General features: G+C 34.4%; 3 protein-coding genes across 5 annotated transcripts; 1 reads left to right on the top strand and 2 right to left on the bottom strand.

Moving 5' to 3' along the window:
* Positions 1 to 8053: 8053 nt before the first annotated feature.
* Positions 8054 to 14365, bottom strand: LOC7464063 (aladin). The gene is made up of 15 exons (XM_006373622.3): positions 14142 to 14365; positions 13996 to 14051; positions 13592 to 13768; positions 13292 to 13406; positions 13082 to 13181; positions 12790 to 12969; positions 12395 to 12453; positions 11691 to 11778; positions 11476 to 11551; positions 10931 to 11030; positions 9959 to 10010; positions 9299 to 9436; positions 9038 to 9125; positions 8848 to 8915; positions 8054 to 8441 (listed from the first exon to the last, which is right to left on the bottom strand). Exons 1-14 carry the CDS (start codon positions 14197 to 14199, stop codon positions 8853 to 8855), a joined length of 1350 nt encoding a protein of 449 aa, XP_006373684.2. The 5' UTR covers positions 14200 to 14365; the 3' UTR covers positions 8054 to 8441; positions 8848 to 8852.
* A 2184-nt stretch (positions 14366 to 16549) lies between these two features.
* LOC7458902 (protein ROOT PRIMORDIUM DEFECTIVE 1) lies at positions 16550 to 19266 on the top strand. The gene is made up of 2 exons (XM_002323180.4): positions 16550 to 18089; positions 18207 to 19266. The coding sequence occupies exon 1, from the start codon at positions 16623 to 16625 to the stop codon at positions 17970 to 17972; it is 1350 nt and encodes a 449-aa protein (XP_002323216.2). The 5' UTR covers positions 16550 to 16622; the 3' UTR covers positions 17973 to 18089; positions 18207 to 19266.
* LOC18106092 (syntaxin-52) lies at positions 19087 to 22130 on the bottom strand. Of its 3 annotated transcripts, none has more exons than XM_052448122.1 (6): positions 21957 to 22130; positions 21510 to 21732; positions 20615 to 20820; positions 20418 to 20518; positions 20255 to 20299; positions 19087 to 19561 (listed from the first exon to the last, which is right to left on the bottom strand). In XM_052448122.1, exons 2-6 carry the CDS (start codon positions 21725 to 21727, stop codon positions 19493 to 19495), a joined length of 639 nt encoding a protein of 212 aa, XP_052304082.1. In that variant the 5' UTR covers positions 21728 to 21732; positions 21957 to 22130; the 3' UTR covers positions 19087 to 19492. The 3 variants fall into 3 exon arrangements, with proteins under 3 accessions (XP_052304082.1, XP_024443882.2, XP_006373683.3); XM_024588114.2 differs by lacking the exon at positions 19087 to 19561 and adding an exon at positions 19755 to 20041 and having other exon boundaries at positions 21510 to 21744; positions 21957 to 22128; XM_006373621.3 differs by lacking the exon at positions 19087 to 19561 and adding an exon at positions 19755 to 20041 and having other exon boundaries at positions 21957 to 22126.
* Between the last annotated feature and the right edge of the window lie 1496 nt (positions 22131 to 23626).

Raw genomic sequence — 23626 nt, 5'->3', positions numbered from 1 at the left:
GAACTTCTGTCAACTAATTTTTTCTGAAGGGCTCATCGTAGCAAGCTTCACATAAAAGCAGAACCTAGAAACTAAAATGTCCTTTGGCACAAGAGTTGGGATTGGATTTATTTTTATTTTTAGTTGAAGTTAGTTGAGAATTCAACTAATAATCAAAGGTTATTTCACAAATAAAAAGATGGGGTTTAAACAAATTCCTCATGAACTGTATAATTAAGCCAAAATTAGCAGATTATGCAAGAAATATTGTCCTATAACCTCTAAAAATGGTCTAATAGAACCCTAAGGGGTGTAACTCAATTGGTCAAGTCCTGGATTTGCTTTCTAGAGGTCACTAGTTCGAGTCTCACAAACCGCGGGGTCACTGGAGGCTTACATGGTCGTTAACTTCAGGTCTCGTGAGATTAGTCGAGGTACGCGCAAGCTAGCCCGAACACCCACGTTAATCTAAAAAAAAATGGTCTAACAGAGAGCACCTGCACATAGCATAACATGCCTTTATTAACCGATCATACACAGTGAAAGAGAGATTGTTGAAGTATTCATGTATATCACCATTACAGATTGCAATGTGCTATTTTCCATCTTCAGAGCAAACAATCTGAGTAGAAGTGATTAGGGATCATCTGAACCTCATTTTCTTGAACGAGTTCTCCGGAACTCCTTGCAACAACATCTTAGGAAACGTCTCGAACCAATAGTTGGTGGGATAGATGTCACCTTCAACTTCATCAGACTTAGCGAACAATGAATCCGAATCCAAGCATTCGTTCAAGTCGCTGCCGTAGACAGGCTGGACTGCACTCGCTGCAAGTACTCCATTAGCAGAAGCACATTTAACACTGATCTTATCATTCCCTACTCTGACAATGGGGATGAACTTTAATTGCGCAGGCTCCACTTTCAAGGCATGTTTAAGATTGATGTTTGCTGGTTCAATCTCAAAAGTACTTTCAGCAAGGCCAACTCCATTCCGGTTTTCAATAATCGCCGGTCCTTGAGTGTGCAAAACGAGGGGTTCATAGTTGCTGAACCGCTTTCGTCCTCTCTTCTTTGGATTCCCCTCAACCGACCTAAATTTCTCATTGCAACTCCTGTCTCCACCTTTACTAATCTTTCCTTTAACCACCATAGCCTCCTGAGATGATACAAAACTTGAACCAGGTTGAGAAACTAAATCCAACCCAGCTTGAGAAATCGCAGTTTTAACAGTTCCAAAATCATCTAACTTTGCAGAGATACAAACTTGACAAGCAACCAACTTATTACTAATAGTTCTAGATCCAAGAATCACACCTTCAGCATTAATCATTTTATCATCAATAAAAGGAGATAAAACAGTGGAAACTGACCTATCAAGGTAACCCACTTCAAGATTATCAGCATTCAGAACCTTTATAGCAGGATTCTGATCATCAGGCTTTCTTGGATGAAGCACAAGTCGAACTGATTCACGCTCATTGAAGAATACTATACCATATCTGCGACTCACTATAATACTGGCCATAGCAAAACCAACATTGGAGGTTTCATTGAGGAGAACTTGTTGTGGTGGAGAATAATCGCAATCATCGAAAGAAGAAGAATCGTCCCAATCATCAAGATTGTAAAGGCTCACTAGGTCTTCTTGAAATCCTCCTCCTTCCATTATAGAAAATGAAAAAACGATTGATCAGTTCTTTTCTTGCTTCTTGTTTCTTTCCTTTGTCTATGAACGGAGAGAGAGAGGGATTTTTGGTGTTTGAGAATCTAAGCATGTATGAGGTTAGATAGTATATGCCGGTAATGCCGTTATATTGTTTGTTCCACAAGGTAAAGGTATCTCTACTCACTAGTTACTCACATAACTCGGGGAGGTCCTATGGATTTCTCCAGGTTAAAGGTTTGGCCGGTTCAACTAATAATTCAACTTGCCCAGATAGCTGAAAAAATACTCTCTACAAACCAGGTAGCCCCCTGTTAATTTAGAATGGCTAATACATGTGCCATTGAGAGAATCTGAGTGGACAGTCCTATTCTTTCTTCTGATATAAATCATTTGAATGATCCTATTCTCCGTTTCATGTTGTTGAAGAAGTACTCCTCGCATTTCCTCTTGTTAAGATTCCACGTTTTCATGCCTTAAAGCTCTGTCCTGGTCTAATCCAAACCAAATCCGATAACTAATTTTCCTTCTCCCTATCCACTGAATCATTCAGCTCTAATCATGAATCTTGAAAACTCCTCCACTCCAGCCTAGTGAACATCTTGTTAGATTAAATCTTTCACTTTTCTCCTTGAGGAGGAGGAATTATGATGATTCACTATGCACTTTTGACTTGTTTATCCATGTAAGAATACCATTTGATGATCTTAGTAAGTCTATCCCAGTATAGCAGAAGCTCTCACGGGAGTCTCATCACAACATTTCGCCCATGTTGCAACTCAATTGAGGAGTAATATATATCATTCCAGTTGGTTTCCACCTCATTGAAAATCAAATTATTGCGAGCATTCCAAATATACCAAACTATTCCAAAGAAAAATAATCGGACTTGGTTTACATACCTTCCATGTAAATAATCAAAGTAGAAGCGATTAGGAATCATCTCAGCTTTAATTTTTTTGGAAGAGACTTCTTTGGAATTCCTTGTGACAACATCTTATAAGAAGTCTCTGGGTATAATTGTCACCTTCTGTATCAGCAGATATCGGAAGCCAAGTTCAATCAAGTCAGTGCCCACAACCGATTCTGCACCCAGTAGTACTGCATTGTTAGAAGCACCTTCAACCGTGACCTTATCATCCCCTTCTGCAGCAGTGGGAGCCGAACCGGCATATCCAAATCAACGAAGGTTTCTGCTACCTCGTTGTTATTGATGATTTTATCTTTGTGTTTTTATTTAACTGTAAGAGAATTCTGGAGATAACTTGCACATAAAAGGAGACTAAATCTCCTCTCAAAGCAATCTTAAGAGTGAACCCTTTACTTTCACTGATGATTACTCCAAAGAGTTAACTTTCTTAAGCACTAACATGAAGTGTTTTAAGAATTTTAAGCAATGGAAAATTATAAATGAGAAACAAAAGGAGAAAGTGGTGAAGTGGCTCAAGACAAACAATGATCTGGAATTTTATTCATAGAAGTTTGATGAGTTCTTTAAAGAAGTGATGTTAGACACAAGATGGTTAGCCATGCACCTCAACATAAGGAGTAGGGATGAACATGAATTTGTTAGAAAGAGAAAGATGCATGTTGCTGAATGCTGGATTGTTCAAGGATTTTTGGCCCGAGGCTATTTTCATATCAGAACCATGCCACTTGCCACCAGTAGCATCAACCTTTCTATTCAGATTTTTAGCATCATTGACTTTTTTTAACATATTGATGTGAAAAAATAGAGGCCATTATCATCTAACTTGTTGCCTCCAACTTCCCAGGGCTCTTCTTCATTAAAAATATTGTAGTCCTGGGTAACAGTGGCTTCCTGGAATGATAAACCTCCATGGCTAGATAGAAGCCGATCAAATCTTGGTCAGTGGGGCGGAACTTGTATCCGGGATGTAAGAGAGAAAGAGTAGTGTTTTGCATTGTTCAAGACAAGGAAATCGAGGGTTTTGAGCTTGAATGATCTAGAAAGAAAGTAGCTAGTGAGCAGGGAAAGAAACAAAGGTGAGTTAATAAAATCTGTTGCCAGGGTTGCGTTATATATATAGACAAATTTATTAGTACGAGTGAAATCTGTTGTGGAATAAAATAAATACAAATTTATTAGTACGAGTGAAATCTGTTGTGGAATAAAATAAATTAACTAGATAAACATGATTATATCTATATTTATCTTAAGTTTTTTTTTATAAAAAAAATAGATATTATTGATCGGAAATTTATCATATTTTGTCCGGGAAGATTTTGTACTGCCTCAGATTTGCTTCTAGGCAAAATTGGAAACGTTGTCGGGTTTTTTTTCTTTTATTTTCTTTTATCAATTATGCAGTAAAACAGCATCACAACTTGCATTGTGCAACTTTCTGACGAGATAACGATCAAGGCAAATAAATCCTAACTGATATGCTAATTTCCATATTTAGAGTAAACAGTCAGAGTAGAATCGATTAGGAATCATCTCAATCTCATTTTCTTGAAGGGATTGCTCTGGAATTCCTTGCAACAGTATCTTAGGAAATGTCTCTGACCAATAATCGGTGGGATAGTCGTTACCTTCAAGTTCTTCAAAATCAGCAGATAACGGACGAGAAGCCAAGCCTTCGGTCAAGTCAGTGTCCATAACTTCCCGGACCGCATGCGCATCATGCCCTGCTGCGCAAAGGTGGATGAAAGTCAGTTTCTCAGGCTCAACTTGCACGGCAGGTCTATCAGTGATTCTTTCTGGTTTATTCCTTAAAGTATGTGCTGTAGGGAAAAATCCACGTTCAATAATCTTCGGTTCTTGAGTGTACAAAATGACAGGTTCCGAGTTGACTCCGATTCTCCTACGCCTGTACACTTTCCCATCAACTCTACCTTGTTTGGCCACCATAGCCTGAGATGATGCAAGACTTGAACCAGGTTGAGAAAATAAAACCAGACCACCTTGCGAAATCGCAGTTTTAACAGTTTCAAAGTCGTCTAACCTTGCAGAGATACGAATTTCACAAGGAAACCCGTCGCTACTAGCTCTAGGCACCACACCTTCAACATTAATCATTTTATTTTCAATCAAAGGATATAAAACAGTTGCAACTGACCTATCAATGTAACCCACATCAAGATAATCAGCATTCAAAACCTTTATAGCACCATTTTGATCATCAGGCTTTCTTGGTTCAAGTTCAAGTCGAACTGATTCACGGTCAGTGAAGAATAGTAAACAATATCTAAGACTCACTACAATATTGGCCATAACAAAACCAACAATGGAGGTTCCTTTAAGGAGGGTTTGTGGTGAAGAGGAAGAAGAATCTTCCCAAGCATCAAGATTGCAAAGGCTTCCCAGGTCTTCTTTAAATTCTGATTCTTCCATTAGAGAAAATGAAAGTTGGTTCTTTCTTTAGTCTTGAATGGATAGAAACTTGGGAAATATTGGAGTGCAAAACGGGCGTGTTTGTGGAGAGAAAGTAGAGAAGCCGGTTTCTCTTTAGTCTAGTCACTAGTTACTAATCAAGATTTATGTAAAGCCAATGGGTCTTCTTGAAATTCTTCTTCTTCTTCCATTAGAGAAAATGAAAGAAAGATAGATCAGCTCTTTCTTGTTTCTTGTGACTTTCTTTAGGCTAGAGAGAGCGAGTGAGAGAGAGAGGCTTTTGTGGTGTCTGAGAATCTAAGTATGTGCAGGTAGCAGGTAGTGAAAAAAGGGCAGGCTTGGGAAGAGAAGGTGAGGAGGTCTCTTCTTCGTCTACTCACTAGCTAGTAGTTACTTATGGTTGATGAAAGACATTTGGCAATCCATTTATATATACCATAGACATGGGATATGCTTTGGAAACAGATCGCTCTCGAATTACAAAGTACATCGCTGGATGAACTCTGCCTGCAGATAGATGAAGATATATCTGCAGAAGTTGGGGCTTAACTCCTTTTTTATTTTCAGGTAGTCCATTCACGGTAATTTGGATGCAGGACATTCCTGAGTTTGTTTTTCCTCTTATTGCTTCTTATGTAAACCATTTGAATGATCGACAATATGCAATCAAAGGTTCGAAGATTTAAAAAAAAAGAAAAGAAATTAGTTGAGAAGAAGACTTCGGAGTTCGGACCAGCTGTGCCAAGGTAACTCTGTATATGCTTTAATCAGGACAGATTCCATTGTAACTGTATAATTAACCCAACGTTAGAACACTATGCAAGAAAACATTACATTCCTGAAACCCTTAAAATGGTTCTGCTAAAAAATGATAGAGCATTTTGAATTTTCTTCATGAAATCCCCTGTTTAATCTTTTTTTTTCTATGAAGTATTATTTCATTGATGCATGTGTGACCTAATCTTGGAGATTGATCTGAGAGAGTTGATAAGCAACAATGGACTTGGCTGATGATGAAACTTACAATGATGTTGACCATGCAAAAACTGAAGATGAATTGAAAGAATGAGAGCCATTTCAAAGCAGTAAGGACTCGGTGCAATTAACAAGCAAACCCAACTGACTTCAATGCATTTAAGTCAAAAGATTACACTGCATTTCACTGGCTGACAATCCATAGATTCCTCTGAAGCAGATCGTATATGGCAAATAATTTGACACAGGTGGAAGCACAAAGCCGGTAAAGCAATCACAGAAAAGATATTAGATTAGATGCAAGCTTTAACCCTAAATTCTCAGTTTATTATTCTGAAATAAAATCTAATGATATTTGTCTTTGTAAAAGGTTTACAAAGTCTTTTACGGGCTAGATTAACTGATAGGTAATAATATCATAATCCTAAAATATAAAGGACAGTAAAATAAAATCTAAAATAATATAAGAAATCCAGGAACTCAAAGAAAATTGGCAAAACATGACATTCCAAGCCTAACTTTAGAAAATCCATGTAGCGGATGAACCGTCTTCTAGGGTTCCTTAGAAAACCAGGTCCTAGAAATCTCCTTGTAAAAAATTGAGCTCAATCTAATAGGCAAATTAAAAATTATGGTTTTTCTAACGATTATGCTTGATTAGTAAGATCGGTCATTTGCTTGATTATAAAGCATATGTTGAAATTTAGATTTACTTTGACACTAACATGTTAATTATCCTTAGAAATAAACTCTAAACTCTATAACAACTAATCACAACTAATCATGTTCCTAATCTGAAAAGAAAAACGTGTCCATCATCACTAGTTCATTTTCTTGAAGTAGAATGGATTAGGAATCATCTCAACCTCATTTTCTTCAAGAGACTTCTCTGGAATTCCTTGCAACAACATCTTAAGAAAAGTCTCTGGCTAATAGTTAGTGGGATAACTGTCACCTCCAATATCAGCAGACAATGGATCAGAAGCCAAGCGTTCAGCCAATTCAGTGCCTGTAACCGGTACTGCATTCCGCATTGTTAAAAGCACCTGTAACCCTGACTTTACCATCCCCTACCACAGCAACAGGACGCGAATTGGCATCCAGATCAGTAAAGTTTGTTGCTGCTGCTGCATTGGCGCAAACATCTCCAGCCCCAGCATTGCAAACCTCCTCACCGTCCTCTATTTCAGTAATTTCTACCGCATCACCATTGTCCAAAGTACCTTCAACAGAGAAAACTCCAAATCCCATCTTCTGTTTACGGCATCATCGGTTCAGACTTAAAGCATCGAACAACTTTTGATTCCATCCTCTCCCTCTTTTGTGGTATCGTGTTTTTAAGACGATGACCACTCTTCTTGAGCAGACAGATGACTTGGTTTCCAGAAAGATATTCTGCACTATATTCCAGCATCAACCAACCATCCTATTCCGAGTTTTTTATATTTTCTTAACAAGTTAGAGATATGATAGCGTTAATCTTCTTTAAAGCCAATTTTTCCATCAGTATTTAAATTAAAACCCAATTTTCTCAGGACTTTGATTGCAATTACACACTTAATCCTGAATAGAGTTAGATTCCTTGACTAACCAAAAAAAAAATGAAATTACATTTTCCGATAAATAAAAGAAAGAAAAAGAAAAGAAAGATAGCAGACTTCACAATAAATTGCTCAGCACCCTGTTGATCAAAAAACAAATCAATTTCCTTTTAAATATCATATATTTAGCTTTTAAAACAAAACAAAAAAACACCAAACATTGATTTAAACCAAAAAATAGGTAAAATAAGAATTTGCTTTGCAAGCACAAATACCAAACTGGCCACAAAAATAGCAATTTGAGCTAGAACATAACCTCTAAGATTCAAGCCAGCAAATGCAGAAAAAGAATCCATCAGCAGAGAGAGTTACATGATCTCCTTCATCCTGTTTTGGGAGGTTGAGTACAAGTAATGTGAAAAACAACAACAAAGGTAAATGTTTAGGCTTCCGAAAAAAAAGCAAAAAGTCGAAGTCGTGGTGTTCATCAAAAGACCTAATGGCTGATGAACCATTCTGTTTTGCAAATATGAAAACATTCAAACTGAGAAAGCTTCTATAACAATTCTCCTCATTTGGCAGTAAACAGAAAAATTGGAATTAGAATATGAATACATTTTGACAACAGAAGAGACAGGGCATGAATTTAAGTGCAAACCCTATGTTCGTGTACTTCAATTTTTCATAAGGTGTTACACAAGCATTTAAATCTTGCCATGACATGATATATGTCTAGCATCTTGAGATGCAGCTGTAAACGCGCCTGCTCATGAGTCTTCCACATCAACAATATACATTTATATGCTCTCTGCATCAGTGAGTGCCATGGATTAGTTTGCTGCATCTCTCCTGGAGGTTCGAACCAACAATCATCTTCGCTATGCGACTTCTCATCAAACAAAAAACAGCACTCTTTCACATGCTTCATGAAACAAAAACGTCATCAAAATAAAATCTATCAAAGCTTGATCAATGGACAACATCAGCAACAAAAAATAAAAATAAAAATGAAACTCCATTATCAAGCCAAGAATGTCCCCATGACTTTTGAGAGGGCATAAGTTGCATGCTACAATAAAGTTGGTGTGGTACTTATTAATTGGAACCAATAATCTAAACATATATTTCTCCTTTTCTATAGATTTTACTCAAATAACAACTGATAACAAATTGGTCCTAGGACCTGCTAGCATCTTAATCATAACAACAGCAATTTATTCAACTAGCATTTATCCAATTGCAGGAGGCTGTTTCTTTAGTCATGACAGAAAATCAGCGAGTTTGGGAAAGGGTTTGAGATACTATGTGTTTGGAAATTAAAGATATACCTTAGTTATGGAAGACTATGGGAGTGAAATATTAGAGGATAGGTACAGCAAAATCCACTGCTCCAACACTGCACATTAGAGCAATTGCATGAATTGTTTGTTAAAGCTAATTGTTATCTATTGAAGCATTGAAATTGCACAGATTTGTAGTGAATTGTGTACAAAGGTCAAGAAATTTAAGAGGACTTACCACAGAAAGCAATGGTCCCTGTTTGAACTTGTCATGAAACGAAAATGCAATTGGCTTTGGATTGTCTCCAGGCCCTCTAATAAATCCACTGGATTCATATCAAGGCAACTCATAAATATATAGAGAGTAAAGATGCTATTTAGTCATTCGAATTAAAATCTAATTTTATTTATTTCTAAAAGAAAGAACTATTAATTGGGAGAGAAAAAATACTGCAGACAGATTATAGTGAAATGAGGATGGTAATGATAAACAACTCACACTAGTGATGCAGAAATCAGGGGAGTCCTTCTAACATCATATATGGCAACAAGACCTTTGTAATTATCATCCCCTCCTTTATAAGATACAGCCAGTCTTTCACCAGAAGCATCCCAAGCTATCTTCTCAATTCCCTCACTACATGATAAAACATGAAAAAATAAAATTAGTTGGCATAGTGTCTTTATGCTATCAAACAATTACCTTACAACCCACAATAGTAAGAATATCAAGCCAAGGCCTGAAACAAAAGATTTAAAAAATGAGTGCCCATGTCATGTAAACTTCGTCACTTTCTGTTTCTGACCTTAATCAGAAAGCTAAAATCTTTTTAATCATAAAAATAAGACTTTATAATAATAGCTTTCAAATTTCACCATATTATTGAGAAGGGATTGGGTAGAATAATGTTCATCAGCATTGAACAGTACATGAAAATAAGAGCATTTCAGAAAGGCAATCAAAACACAGGTATATCTATCTGGAGGTAAGAGAATAACAATAACTAAATACACAATTCACCATACATTCATATATTACTCCTTTCATTCTCAAGAATCAGTTCATTCATAATAATTCAAACCATATGAAAGAAGCTAAAGTTCATACACAATTCAGCTTTAACATTCTGTACAAATTTAAGAGAAATTTTCTCTATACCTGCCCGTCATGGTTGTTATCTCTGGTAAATCAACTGGTAACAGATGTGCATCTGCAGCAGAACAATAATGATATGTTAAAGGTGAAATAACCATATAAACCTTATTCATTTAATAAATTCATCAGATAAGAAATAAACTGAATTTGTAGAGGACAGTTCCTGCATCTATATAGAGTGCATAAGCAAGAGAAAACCAGGTCAATCAGAATTCAGATTGAATATTAGCTTAAAAAAGCAACCTGAAAAGCCCCAGAGACATTACACCACAAATGAGCCCAAAAAAGTAACCTGGTTCCAAAAAAGTTGTAAACCTCTAAAATTCCTTGTAAAACTAAAAGATTCTGCTCCATCAACACAAACCACATGAATGCAAAACTAGTAAATTTCCACAAAATCCTGTGATCCTTCCTTCTCCCAAAAGACACCTGTTGGAAGACTCTGCCTAGTAAGAGATGGATACTATCATCAAAGTTAACAATTTGGCCTATGACCGAAAAGCTAAATAACATAACCCAAAAAAAAAGGAGTTAAAAGCTTCCAAATTTTTATAAACTTGAACAAGACACTCATTTCAAAGATTACATGCATAATTAAGTAATCGTAGTAATCCTAAACTCCAATAATTAGCCCATGAAATAGAAAACTACACATTTTGGACTGCTAAATGGATTGAAACCGTGTAAACCAAAAACAAAATCAGACCTAACTTGGGATCCAGCAAAAGATATTCAGCCATACAGAAAACTAACAGAATATGCCTTGACTCGTACAATTACAGAGAACCTAGAAAATAGTAAACTAATATACTTACAAATAAAACTTAATACTAACCGAACAAGATTCTAAAGTCCATCTAACCTGGAGTACAATTTCATATAATACATAATCTTATAGTTTTCTATGTTGCAAGCCTTTTATGATTCTCATTGATATGATTAAAGAAAAATATTTAAAAGCTCCAGCCTGCATACCTAAAGATGGAGGCTTTGATGAAAAATGAATGGAACCCAATGTTAAAGATCCAGAGAAAGCAATCAATATTATATGCCCATCAGGATCCCATGTTGCTCCCTGACAAAAGAAGACATGATTGATATCTGAAGCCAATAAAAATACTTCCATTGCATTGCATGATGAATAGCATCCAAGATATGAAATAATTGAGTTTCTGTAATTATCCAAACCAATTCTCCAATTATACCTCTTCAGCCAAATACGGATTGGGCATTTCATTCACTTTGAGTTAGAGAATCATTTTAATAAAAATTGCATCAGAACTTCGAAAAACAGATAGAAAAAAAAGGGATAAGATAGAACGTTGACCGCTTTGATAGACTTTTATATAAACTTATACTAGGATGAGTAAAACTTGAAACTTAAAGAAATCGGGCAAGTTAACTTGATAAGGGATTACAGCCACTGAAATTCAAAACTTGAATGATCTCAATATTTTGCAATTCATAACCAAGAGGTTAGAAGTCATTTATGAATGATGCAAGCGTCATCGTATACATACCGTGACAAAGCCACTAGTCGAAGACCAAGGTTCAGATGTCCATGTGTTTGTCTCCCAGAGATAAAATGTTCCATCACTAGATGAAAGAAAATGATAAGCAACAGCTCATGAAGTGGATCAGAGTTCTATCCAAATGCAATATATATATATATATATATATATATATATATATATATATATATATATATATATATTAACTTGAGTTATGGCCATACAATTTTGCAGCAAAAAAGTAATCTCCAGTAGGTGACCATTTTAGTAACGATATGCCTCCTAATCCACGTCGTATGGGTGTCCCCAGACCTATAAATTGCAACAAAACAAGACAGATTGAGGGAGGTTTTAGAGACCAAAAATCTTGGTGAAGCAATATCAAGCACAATAATACATAAGGCTATCCCAACTAGTCTGAGATTGAGGCTTAGTTGTAATTGTTGTGATACAAAGGGCTCAAGGAGTATAAGCATCCAAAAGAGTTGACCACTCCTTTCAATAGTAGTCAAAATTGCTCGATCTTTTAATGTCATTGATTTTTGTCATGAAAATTTGGCCAAATAAACTCAACTTAGTCTTTAAATACCCAAGCACGTGGGACCTAAGGCCCCCAAATGGCTAACCATTGGATTTTCACCTCATCATATGTCATGAGTTTGTAATTATTTAAAAGCAACTTTAAACTATAAGCATGGGGGACACGTATGAGGGCACAAGAACGTCCATAAAACACCACTGAATGCATAATGTAATCAGGTTAGTTGCACACACATGATAATATATCCATGTCGGGGGTATATGTATGAAGCCAAACGTCAGGAAAAATATCATACTATTGTCTTTCAGCTAGAGATTTCATATAGCCTCCTTAAAAACTAATCGGTGTTAACCATGACAATTTCAGAGGTCAACATTGTCCACATACCTTGTGAGACATCCCATATGGTGAACGAAGAGCTCTCACATGATGCAGATGCCAAATATGTGAAGCTAAGTCAAGGAAATTTTATCTCTTTTAAAAACAGAAACTAATCTGAAATGATGAAAAGACATACCAAATAGATACTAAATTTCAGAACTGACAAATTGTAGAAAATATTAAGGATCTTAAGACTAGTCTCAGAGAAGTAAAGCTTGCAAATTAGTTCAGAAAAATAGCTACCATGTAAAACATATGATAAAATCATGTGCCGGTGTAAAAAGCTTCAAGGCTACAAGATCTGCTATGATTTTGGTCTGAAATGCAAATTTTTCTGATTATTTTTTTTAAAAAAAAAAAAAAAACACTTTCAAACTTCAAATTTAAATTGATCAGGATATCTTCCATCAGGACTCCATGATATTGCACTTGTTTGCTCATCACTGTGACTACGAAGAAAATCCACTAGAGTCCATCGACCTCCAGAGCCTCTAGTAAGAGTTCCCAAGGAGGAAGCAGCACCAGGCCTCACAGTGGCTGGATTACCTGGATAAGAAGCAGCCCATATGCAGATTCCACCCCTGGAATCCAGTCCAACAACCGAGAAAATACACAGACTTAATGCCTTGTAAAAGAAATGCATAAAATTGACTATCACAATACAATGACAGAAATTTCAATTTTGATACTTGCTTGCACGCTACAGAAAGTGACTTTCCACCATTTGGTCTCCACTCAAGAGCCCTAATATCTTGTTGAGCCCCATTGCTTAAAACACAGGCATCCTTCCCTTCTGTTGAAAAAAAATCAACACAATATCTCTCAAACTCTGTAAAAAAGCCTTTCCCCTTAGCATGACTGCTCCTTTAAATCATTAAAATCTTGTACCATAAAACTGCTTACCTGAATCTTCATAATCACGAACTATAACCTGGTTCGGACCCGAAATAAATGCAATAATATGTCTATGCTGGTGCCAGCTCACTCCTTGAAGATCAATCTCCGGTAACAAGTGTACCTATACCACTTACTACTTGAGAATGGAGAACTACAACATATCAACCCTCTCACTCACTACTTCTCATTCAAAAACTTCTAAAAACTGTTACATATAATCGCCTAATTTCCCATTTGCACTATGTTCCACTACTAATTACACAATCAAAACAAAAGTAAAAGATTAAGGTGTTATTATTAGCTTACACAATTAGGATAAAACATGCGCTTGATCGACTCGTTAACAAGGTATTGCAATGATTTCATCAAACCTTTCCTCTCAACACTCTCTCCATTGTTTCTTTCCTGGTGTTCAGATTCCTGATTTTCGCCAGTCGATCCCAACTGCTCTGGTTGAAACGGAATTGGACTGAACACCATTCCCTAAGCATCATTAAATCCAAAAAATCAAAACTTTCAATATCAAAACACAAAATAAAACCAAAACCATTTTTTATTAACATAAAATAAAATCAATTTATTGCAAGAAAATAAAAAATCTGAATCTTTCCATTGATTCAATTCTAAAAAAGATCAAGACTTTCAATAAGAAAAAAAGCATAAAATAAAAGAAACCCATTTTTATAAACTCAACAAGGAAAGCAGTTTACTAGAATTTTTCCATAAGCATCCTTGGCTCGATCATCAGACAAGGCTTCAGCTACAACTGCAATGTAGAGCAAATAAATTTATAAAGATTCAACCTTTGAAAAAAACAAACCAAAAATGTATGCTTTAAGAGGGTGAGAGAGAGTACTTAGGGTTCGATTGATTTCGCAGATGGTGACTGAGCCTTGCAGTGGAAAGGAAGGCATGGTTTTTGGGAGGAAGCAAGGGCGGTTGACTCAGTGAGTTGGGGAATCAAGTTATTGAAATTTGGGGTTTAGGGTTTTTGTTCAGTCTTTCACAGTACAAAAGTTCTGTGAGATTTTGGATCCCTTTTTGTTGTTGTTTTTTTAAAAAAAAAACAAAATTTAATGTTATTTTGTGTACAGAGGGCAATGAATTTCTTTTCTTTTTTTTTAATCAATTTAATAACCTGCTCATACAAAAGCACAAGAGCATGCTATTATATTATTCTTTAGTCCCTGTTTTCATAACATGGTTGTAACTTAGTCCCTCTTTATTCAAAAATTCTATGTTGTTGCAACTTGCATCCACTTTAATTCTATAGTCATTTCAGTGTATTTGTTTTTGTGATTCAATTCACTTCTCAATATTTTTTAAATTATTTTTTTTTGAAAAATAATTAAATTAATGTTTTAAATTTTTTTATATAATTTTCATATACTATTTTAAAAATATTAATGTCAAAAAATTTTAAAAAATATTATCTTAATATATGTTTAATTAAAAAAACTTTATATAAATATTATATATTACATTACCAAATAGTTGTTACTATCATGAGAAGTGGCATGGTACTCACGAATCACTCAAACATTTTTTTAAAAATATATATATTTTATTGTGCTTGAAAATGGATAGAGTCTAATCTTACTAGTCTGGCATTTTTTTCTCCATATTTTTTTCATTCTCGTATTTGTTTTTAGACAAAAAAACAACCTTTCTTTTTAAATAATCCTAACCTAATAATAACCACGTCTAGTATTATAGAAACTGATTGAGGTCGTGTAAAATTTATCAAGTATCAATCATTAGTTAATAATCCAAACCTGGGTAGGTTAATGTTAAGAAATAATTAAAAAAAACAAATATTATTTTAATAATAAATAACTAGACTAAGGTTGTCAATTCTATTTTGATGGTTGTCTTTCTATTTTTTTAATTGAAAAAGTATGTTTTGATTTTAAAGCATTCCAGCGTGTTGTTTCGAGCTTATAATATATATATATAATTTAAAATATTAATTCAATAAAAATAATTTTAACTCAAATCCAAATATAAACTAACTTGAAATTATACAATTTAAATTTCAAACACAAGTAAAAAATAGAAGTTGAATCAATATGATCTGATCGACTCAATGAATCCAAAGAAAACCTACACGATTGGTAAAAATATAGTTTAAATAAAAAAAAATTAAGATGACATATTTTTAAAAAAAAAATATTGAAATGACAATACATTGGATCGACTTAGATTAACCTAAGTTAACTTTTTAAATTTGTGACCCGGGTCATAAGACCATAATAAACTCAAATAAAGTAAATCAAAACAAATTATGAAACTCAATTATCAATAAATATATTGTTAAATGATGAAATTAGAAAAAATTCAATCTAGAAAAAATAACACAAAAAAATAACCTTTCAAAACAAAATTATTAAAATGTCATTGACATTCTCGTAAGATTTTTTTAAATCTTGATTGTCCTAAAATTTTAACTTGAGACTCCTCGTAAAATATCAATCTAATCTAACGGTTAGATTGAGAGATATAATTAATATCATAAAATTAGATAATATTTTTTAAAAAATATATATATTATTTAGCCGGAACAGAACTGAATGTTCAAGCCAGAATTTGGGTGGAATTTTGGAATGGACCACGATTTTGAAAAAAAAATTATTTTGATTTATTTTATTTTTTATATACGATCAATTTAAATGAAACAAATGAAATTGACAACTTAAATTAAACTAGATTAATATGATGAAATGATGAGTGTTTTCAAGATTTGGTCAGGTCAAAAAGTAAAAGAAATGAAAAAAAAATTTGCTTGATTCTCTCTTCATTCATCAATACCTAGTTTTAGTATTGTGAAGTGAATTTTAAATAGTTTTTTGATTGATATATTAAAATATATTTTTTATTTTTTTAAAATAAAAAACATTAAAAAATATATATTTAATATATTTAATAAAAAATATATTTTTAAAAAATATTTGAAAACAGTTTCAAATGAAATAACAAATATCCTTTAAAAAGTTCGAAGCTGGATAAACCCATAAATTAAAAAATTGTTTAGAAACGCGATGCAAATCGTGTTTTTAAAAAATTTAATTTTTTTTAAAAAAAAATTAATATAATTTATATGTTTTGAATTATTTTAATGTATTGATGTTAAAAATAATTTTAAAAAAATAAAAAATATTATTAATATATATTTTAATATAAAAAATTATTTAAAAAATAACCATTACTATTCCAAACATTTTTAAAATGAGGTGAAAAAAACTCTTAGATAACCCTCAAAGAAAGACAAACTCTTGAAAGCTCAAGCTCCAAAACCCTCTCCCTCTCTACCTTCTCAAACAGAAGAGGAAAAGAAAAAATGATCCTTTCGAAAGTCAGCAAGCACCACTGCCTTTTACAGTTCAGAATCCACATAAATCCTCAAGAAACAAACCTTCCGAAAATCCCTTTTGGTCCTTTCAATTTATTCATCCAAAGAAGATGGAAAAAGCCAGCAAACACAGCACAAACTCGGTTAGAATCAAGAACCATAGATTCCAAACTCAACAGACTAACAACCTACCTCAAGAAACTCAAAACCATCCTCAAAATCTACGAACTCATGTCAAATCGAAAGAGGGGTCCTTTTGTATCCCTGCAGTTGATGTCCAGATGGACAAATATAGTGGGGCTGAATGTAGGTATGGGTGAGTTTGTGCATAAGCACCCCCATGTGTTTGATGTATTTACACACCCGGTTAGGAGGAATTTGTGTTGTAGGATTAGTGGGAAATTCAAGGGTTTGGTGAGTGAAGAAGAGGGTCTTGTGAAAGATTGTGAATTGGAGTGTGCGAAGAGAGTTAAAAGGTTGTTAATGATGTCTAAAAACGGGAGACTTCATGTTCATGCTTTGAGGTTGATTAGGAGAGAATTGGGGTTGCCTGAGGATTTTAGGGAGTCAGTTTTAGGGAAGTATAAGGAAGATTTTAGGCTGGTTGATTTGGAGATTGTTGAATTGGTTGATAAAGATGAGAACTTCGGGGTGGCTGAAGTTGAGAAATGGAGAGAGAAAGAGTATAGAGAGAAGTGGTTGAGTGAGTTTGAGACGAAGTTTGCATTTCCTATCAATTTCCCTACGGGGTTTAAGATTGAAAGGGGGTTTAGAGAGAAGTTGAAGAATTGGCAAATGCTTCCTTATTTGAAGCCTTATGAGGGAAATGAGGTTGTTCAGGTGGGCGCTTGTGGTGGGAAGAATAGATATGAGAAACGGGCGGTAGCGATGATTCATGAGTTGTTGAGTTTGACAGTGGAGAAGATGGTTGAGGTTGAGAGATTGGCTCATTTTAAAAAGGATTTTGGTATGGAAGTGAATGTGCGCGAGTTGTTATTGAAAAATCCTGGGATTTTCTATATATCAACTAAGGGAAGCACTCATACTGTTATTCTTAGGGAAGCATATAGTAAAGGTTGTTTGATTGAGCCAAATCCGATTTATGTTGTTAGGAGGAAGATGTTGGATCTTGTATTGCTGGGTTGTAGAAACACAAGAGAGTTGCAAGCTGAGGAAGAAATTAAGAACGGGAGTGACAGTCTCATTAGGAAAGCATTTGCTGGAAATACAACAGTTGGAGAGTGGGTTGTCCCAATTTTAGAGAGTTTTGACAATGTGAATGACCATGATGATCCAGGTGAAATCATTGATGCATCAGAGGAGTTTGATGGATGCTAGGAAAATTGAAGCGGTGAAAATGACGAACGAGCTAGGGGATGATACAAAATAAGCATATGGTGACTTTACATTCATTATCCAAGATGTAATTCCGTGGACTGTTTGAACACCAACAAGGTTGCCGCGACAAGCAGTTCTCCTTTTATAAATGGATTAATTTCACACAGTACATCAACACATCCTTTTTGTAACACCGCGTATTATCAGTTTAACACTTTCTTCCTCCTTTGTCAGGGGAAAGGAGTAGTATCGTGTAGCATTCAGTAGCATTCCAGAAGGTCGAAGGGACAGAATGTTCACCTTAAGTTGCATCAGTCTTATGAGATATGCAGCAGTTTGAAAATGCAGGTACTCTGATCGAAAATGATGACTGAAGACAAATAACTAGTGTTATATAGGATGCATAGGTTTCTTCTCAGACATGCTAAGGGTCCCGGGAACTAACTGCGAGGATGAAATGTGATTGGTTGCTTTAAAGATGATCAGGCTGGAATTATGGACAAGCATTCAAGGGGTCAGGGGATTGATGGCCTTGGCTGAACTTGAATAAGCATGGCTGTCTCCAAAGTCTAAACACAGAAGTGGTGCTGAGAGTGATTTTGCTTATTGATGCGTGAAGTCTTATTGTACCATGGACAAGACTGGCACCGGATGGGGTTGCTTGAGACTAGAAATGAGACGAGGAATTTTTGTTTCGTGTTTTAAAAGTTAAAAAAATATATATAATTTTTAAATTAATATTTTTTTATATATTTTCAAATTATTTTAATATATTGATATTAAAAATATTTTTTAAAAAATAAAAAAAATATTATTTTTGTACATTTTCAATTCAAAAATATTTTAAAATCACCCTTTTAAAATTGCAATTGCGTCGTAAGCTTTTTTTTTGTTTCCTTTTATCCCCACCTTTTCTGTAACATAGGTCATTTTTGTAAACCTTCTTGGCATCAATTTAATACTTTCTTCTATTTTTCGTGAGGGACGGAAGTAGTTTGGTGTAGCATTACTCTTTATCAGATACGCAGCAATATGACAATGGTTGGTCAATCTGAAGAATTGAAGATATAAAGTCCAGGTGCTGGGGTCAATAATGATGGTGAAGAGAGAATTGCAGCACAATAATACATACGCTTCTTCTCCAATCTCTGTCATTGTCGTGCCAGGTAGTGTGTAGTGTTTAATTATTGTCAGGAGACAATTGGAACATAGGGAAGGTGGAGATTAGCTTTGTTTAGTAGTGGTGTACAAGAACTTGATTCTAATTGATGGAATAACCTCTTATGCTTTTTTTTCTTGGGTACAATATAGTAAAATAGAAAGACCAACTTCAGAGAAGACGATTCCCAATCTTATCAGCTAGCAATAACCATGTGAGCCCGGGAGGACAGGTAGCGATTCCAATCCTGCATTGCAGAATCAAAACCTAAACCCAAATGGGTGTTTGTATAGTCTGCACACTGGTAACCTTCTCAAAGAACAGCTATGAGCTTATATTGACCATCCTTTTTACAGAAAAGCTAGAACAAATGAGGGTGGCAAGAGCTAGAAGTTTGCAAATGCACCTGATTGCTTCCATGGAATCTAATCTGCCATCAAACAAAAACAGTCCAATTTTTTAGCCAGCAAGATGCCCTGCTAAATGCCCCACGATTCGGCTATCTTGTTAATTGCCAAACCAATATAACCTGAGAAACCCTTAAACCAATTCCCAAAGTGATCCCAAATCCATTAAATTTTCCTAGAAAACACACATCCATCACGGTGCATTTACCATCATCGTTGACAATCACCAAAACGCTCTATACATGAGTTAATTACACACTCAAAACATAACCACAAGACCAGCACAAATCGTCTGTTTCTGCCATGCAAGTGTATCCAAGCAAAATTGCACACAAGGCCAAAACAAAATCAGAATGTTGAGCTTACTATTCCTAACATTACAAATATTTAATCAATACCAACACGACAACAATTAGAATGACAATAGCAATGACCAGAAAGATCCAGCAAGCACAGCCACTTTTGGTGCGTTTGTTCAGAAAAGCCAAATTCCTTTGAACCCTCTGTTCCAAATATAACCAACATAAGCATCAGGTGAATGTGAAAGTTCCCTTTCAGGCAACCATAAATTTATGCGTAAGATTATCAAAAGACACTGAAAAATCATCTCCTTCACACAGTAAAAGCCCTTAATCAATAGTTAGTTTTATTGCTAATGAAATACAAATTTATAACAATTAATTGTGAACTGCCAATCTAAAGATCGGAAAACAAACCTGCATACGGGAATTCGTTACATCCACATGCTCGTCTAAGTCATCCTGAATAAAGAAAAGGGAATATTGTGTTATAGGTTGCAATCAACTTCAGCATGTTATAGGATGGTGAAAATGCGAGATTATAAATAGAAAAAATGGGGAATAAATAAAAAACACCGACCAGAAGCCTAGTGTGTAGGGTAAGTTCCTCGTTGACAGCCAATGCAATGTGTTTTGTACTTGTCACTGTCTCGTCCAATTTCTCAAGGCCTTCATCTTGTTCTGTTTTTTTACGCAAAACAAGTTATGAATCAGCATTACATAATCAGAAAACCACAGAAGCCAAAAAAAAATATATATATAGTTGTTAGAGCATGCCTCTCATGGTTTGCCGTTGAAAACCAACAAGGCCCTGGTTGTCCAAGCCAGATGCTCTATATATAATATCATCTGTCTTGCTATCAGACCCAAGCAAGTTCTCTCTGTTAGCAGCACTGGCCATATTGAGAGCAGTAGACATCTGGTTAACTTTTGTACTCAGATTTTTCAGCATCTCTTGACGCCGATTTATCTCTTTCCCTGATCTGGTTTTGAAAACAGTAGTCAAAGATTTCTTTCACATTCAGGAAAACAGCAGCAACAAATTATGGCTAGCATATCACACAGACAAAGGTTCTCCACCCTCCACCCTTGCGCTTAACTATAAATGACTCGTTCATCTCATTTTGGTAAAGTATACGTTGAAAGATCAACAAATCAAAGGATTTCCACTCCTCACTTGTAGAATACCAAGTATCTGCTACTATATTCGATCCTCCTATGAAAAGGGTTTTCTTAACAAACGTGGATGAGCATTGAACAAGCAAAAATTTCCATAAAACAAAATGAAAAAAGAAAAAGAAACACACACTTTATATTACATTATCATCTAAACAAACACGAGCACTCCACTCATTTAGCACTGTCCTAGCTCCTTAAAAGGTTAACATTAAGATTAAATTTGAAAAACAACCCATGAAGCCTTCACCAAAACTTTAGAAGAAATGAAAAAAAATAATAAAGGATTGCTGTTACATTATCATCTAAACTAACACAACTGCTTCACTCATTTAACACTGTCCTGGCACCTTAAGATTAACACTAAATGTGAAAAACAACCAACACCTAAACATTCACAAAAAAAAAAAAAAAGAGACAAGACACCCACAAATATAAAACAAGATTCCATAACCATACTAAGGAACCCTCTATACATAATGATGGAAACACTTACATTGGCTGTTTGCCTGGAAGTGCTGACAAAAGGGACTGCAGACTATCAAGTTTGGTTGTCAAAATAGTGGCCTTTCTCCGTATCGCAGAGAGATGTCGCTGTGTTTCTGGTCCAGATTGAGGCAAAGAATTCTTCCCAGAAATCATATTACTAATTTCATCACCAAGTTTTGATGCTTCATTGAATTCTTGCATCCATAATTCTGATGGCGATGCCATTTCCCCTACAATAAAATCTCAATTTCCAATTTAATCGAAATGGATCCAATTTTCACGAAATATCTAAACTTTCAGAATTCCCATCTCTTATTAAATAAAATTTCTAAGTCTTCTTGCTATCAGAATTGAATTCAATTGGTAGCTAAATTTCTAAATGAATAAAGCACTTAAAAAAAATCCAAACAAAACCCATAAAAGATATTCAATTTGTTGTTCGTTTATGACTTACCTTAGTAAAAACGACCAGGGAGTGATGATTTTTTAGAATTGAGAAATATTTCTACAGCTTAAGCTCTGTTTGTGTAGAGAAAATGAAGACTTGCCTGTGTTTAGCTGTACAAATTGATCCGAAGTTTCTAAACTAAGAAGAGGGGCAATGTTGTAAGAAATCAGAATTCTATCGCAAAAAAAAATAAAAATACGTCGGTCTTATCAACATGTTTTTAAATATTAAGTAAAAATATAATGATGAATTAAAAAATTAATATTAATATATAATAAAATATAATAAAACTTATATGTGTTAATAAAAACATGTAAAATTTTAAATTAATTTTTAACGTAATAAAAAAATAAAAAAATATTTAATTTTTATTAAAGTAAAATATTATTTTCTTAGTTTTTATATAATAATTTTTTAAATATATAATAAAAAAATAATAAGTATAAAAAAATGAATAAAAACTTATTTTCTAAAATAAAACTAAAAATTATAATTCTATATATATATAAAATTGTGCAAGATGCATGGTGGATCTCATCATATGGCATTATTTGAACTGTTCACAATGTTTTTTTTCTTATATAATTTAACTTTTATTGGACCAAATTATAGGCTACTTTGTTGGAGAAGAGTATGATTGAAAGATAAGGGATCAAAGTGAAAAATACGAAAGGAATGAATGGCTTCAATAAAGTTTGGATGAAATGTTTATTGTAGTCTTTGTACTTTTCAAATTATAAATATTAGGTCTATTTAGCTTCTAGGGCAAAATCAATTTTGATTCTAAACTTCATTTGCTTTATTTTTTGGTCCCTAATTTGAGAGAGGTTAAAGAAAGTTGTTGAAATATGATGCTAGAGATAGAAAATTTTTGTTGTCACTTATTCCGGCCATAAAAACAATTGATATTGGTGTTAAATTATTTCATTTGATGAGGAGAATTCATATTAGATGTTTTTTACCTTGAAATTGCTTAGAAAAACATATTCAGGCTTAATAAGATTTTTTTTATTTCATGTTTATTTCAGGTTTTTAGATGATATTTTGGGTTTTTTAGGCCGTATATAAATTTATTAAGTTGCATAGGATGTTTTCTAGGTATTTTGGGTAAAAAATTGGGTTAAAAATAGGTTTTTAGGTTTAAAAAACTTCTGCACTGATTTTCTGGTTATCATAGTAGCTAGAAATTATGCAATATTAGATGATGTGTCATCTACCTTAATAGACAACACGTCGTTTGATTTTTTTTCCAAAAACAATTGAGGCGAACGACATGTCTAAAATAAATAAATAAAAATTAAAGGCCTTAGAACCATAGTTTTGAAACCCAACCCGGTCATCGACCCGGTCAAGTGATCGGGTCACGGTCAGATGGGTTAACCCGGGTCAACCCAAAAAAAAACCCATGAAAAAGGTGTTAAAATTTTAAAGTTTTATGCGAAAAGAGAAACAAAGATGCCTAGGAGAGTTGTGTTTCCTAACACCCTATCCAAACCCATGAAACCCATCGATCCGAGGAACAGGTGAGGTTGGTTTGTGGGTTTTGTACTAAAAAAACAGTTATGACAATTAGGGACTGAAAACAGAGAGAGAGAGACAGTGGGACTCTTGCTAAACAACCAACAAGGTCATGTTAGTTCTCTCTCACAGCCTGCACACTCGTCGATCTCCTAATT

This window comes from Populus trichocarpa, chromosome 16 (assembly GCF_000002775.5).
Source record: "Populus trichocarpa isolate Nisqually-1 chromosome 16, P.trichocarpa_v4.1, whole genome shotgun sequence".
Lineage (NCBI taxonomy): Eukaryota > Viridiplantae > Streptophyta > Magnoliopsida > Malpighiales > Salicaceae > Populus > Populus trichocarpa.
Note: the sequence above shows the minus strand (reverse complement) of the source record. Positions and strands in the feature narration are given on the sequence as shown.

Excerpts from the sequence above, each read along its gene's own strand:
- LOC18106092 (XM_024588114.2), bottom strand. The coding sequence starts at position 21,727 with ATGGCATCGCCATCAGAATTATGGATGCAAGAATTCAATGAAGCATCA. Across the intron at positions 20,519-20,614 it reads TCAACGGCAAACCATGAGAG|AACAAGATGAAGGCCTTGAG; the intron begins GCATGCTCTAAC and ends GTAAAAAAACAG. Across the intron at positions 20,042-20,254 it reads TAACGAATTCCCGTATGCAG|AGGGTTCAAAGGAATTTGGC; the intron begins GTTTGTTTTCCG and ends TATTTGGAACAG.
- LOC7458902 (XM_002323180.4), top strand. The coding sequence starts at position 16,623 with ATGATCCTTTCGAAAGTCAGCAAGCACCACTGCCTTTTACAGTTCAGA.
- LOC7464063 (XM_006373622.3), bottom strand. The coding sequence starts at position 14,199 with ATGCCTTCCTTTCCACTGCAAGGCTCAGTCACCATCTGCGAAATCAAT. Across the intron at positions 12,970-13,081 it reads TCACTTTCTGTAGCGTGCAA|GGGTGGAATCTGCATATGGG; the intron begins GCAAGTATCAAA and ends ACTGGATTCCAG. Across the intron at positions 11,031-11,475 it reads CGACTAGTGGCTTTGTCACG|GGAGCAACATGGGATCCTGA; the intron begins GTATGTATACGA and ends TTCTTTTGTCAG.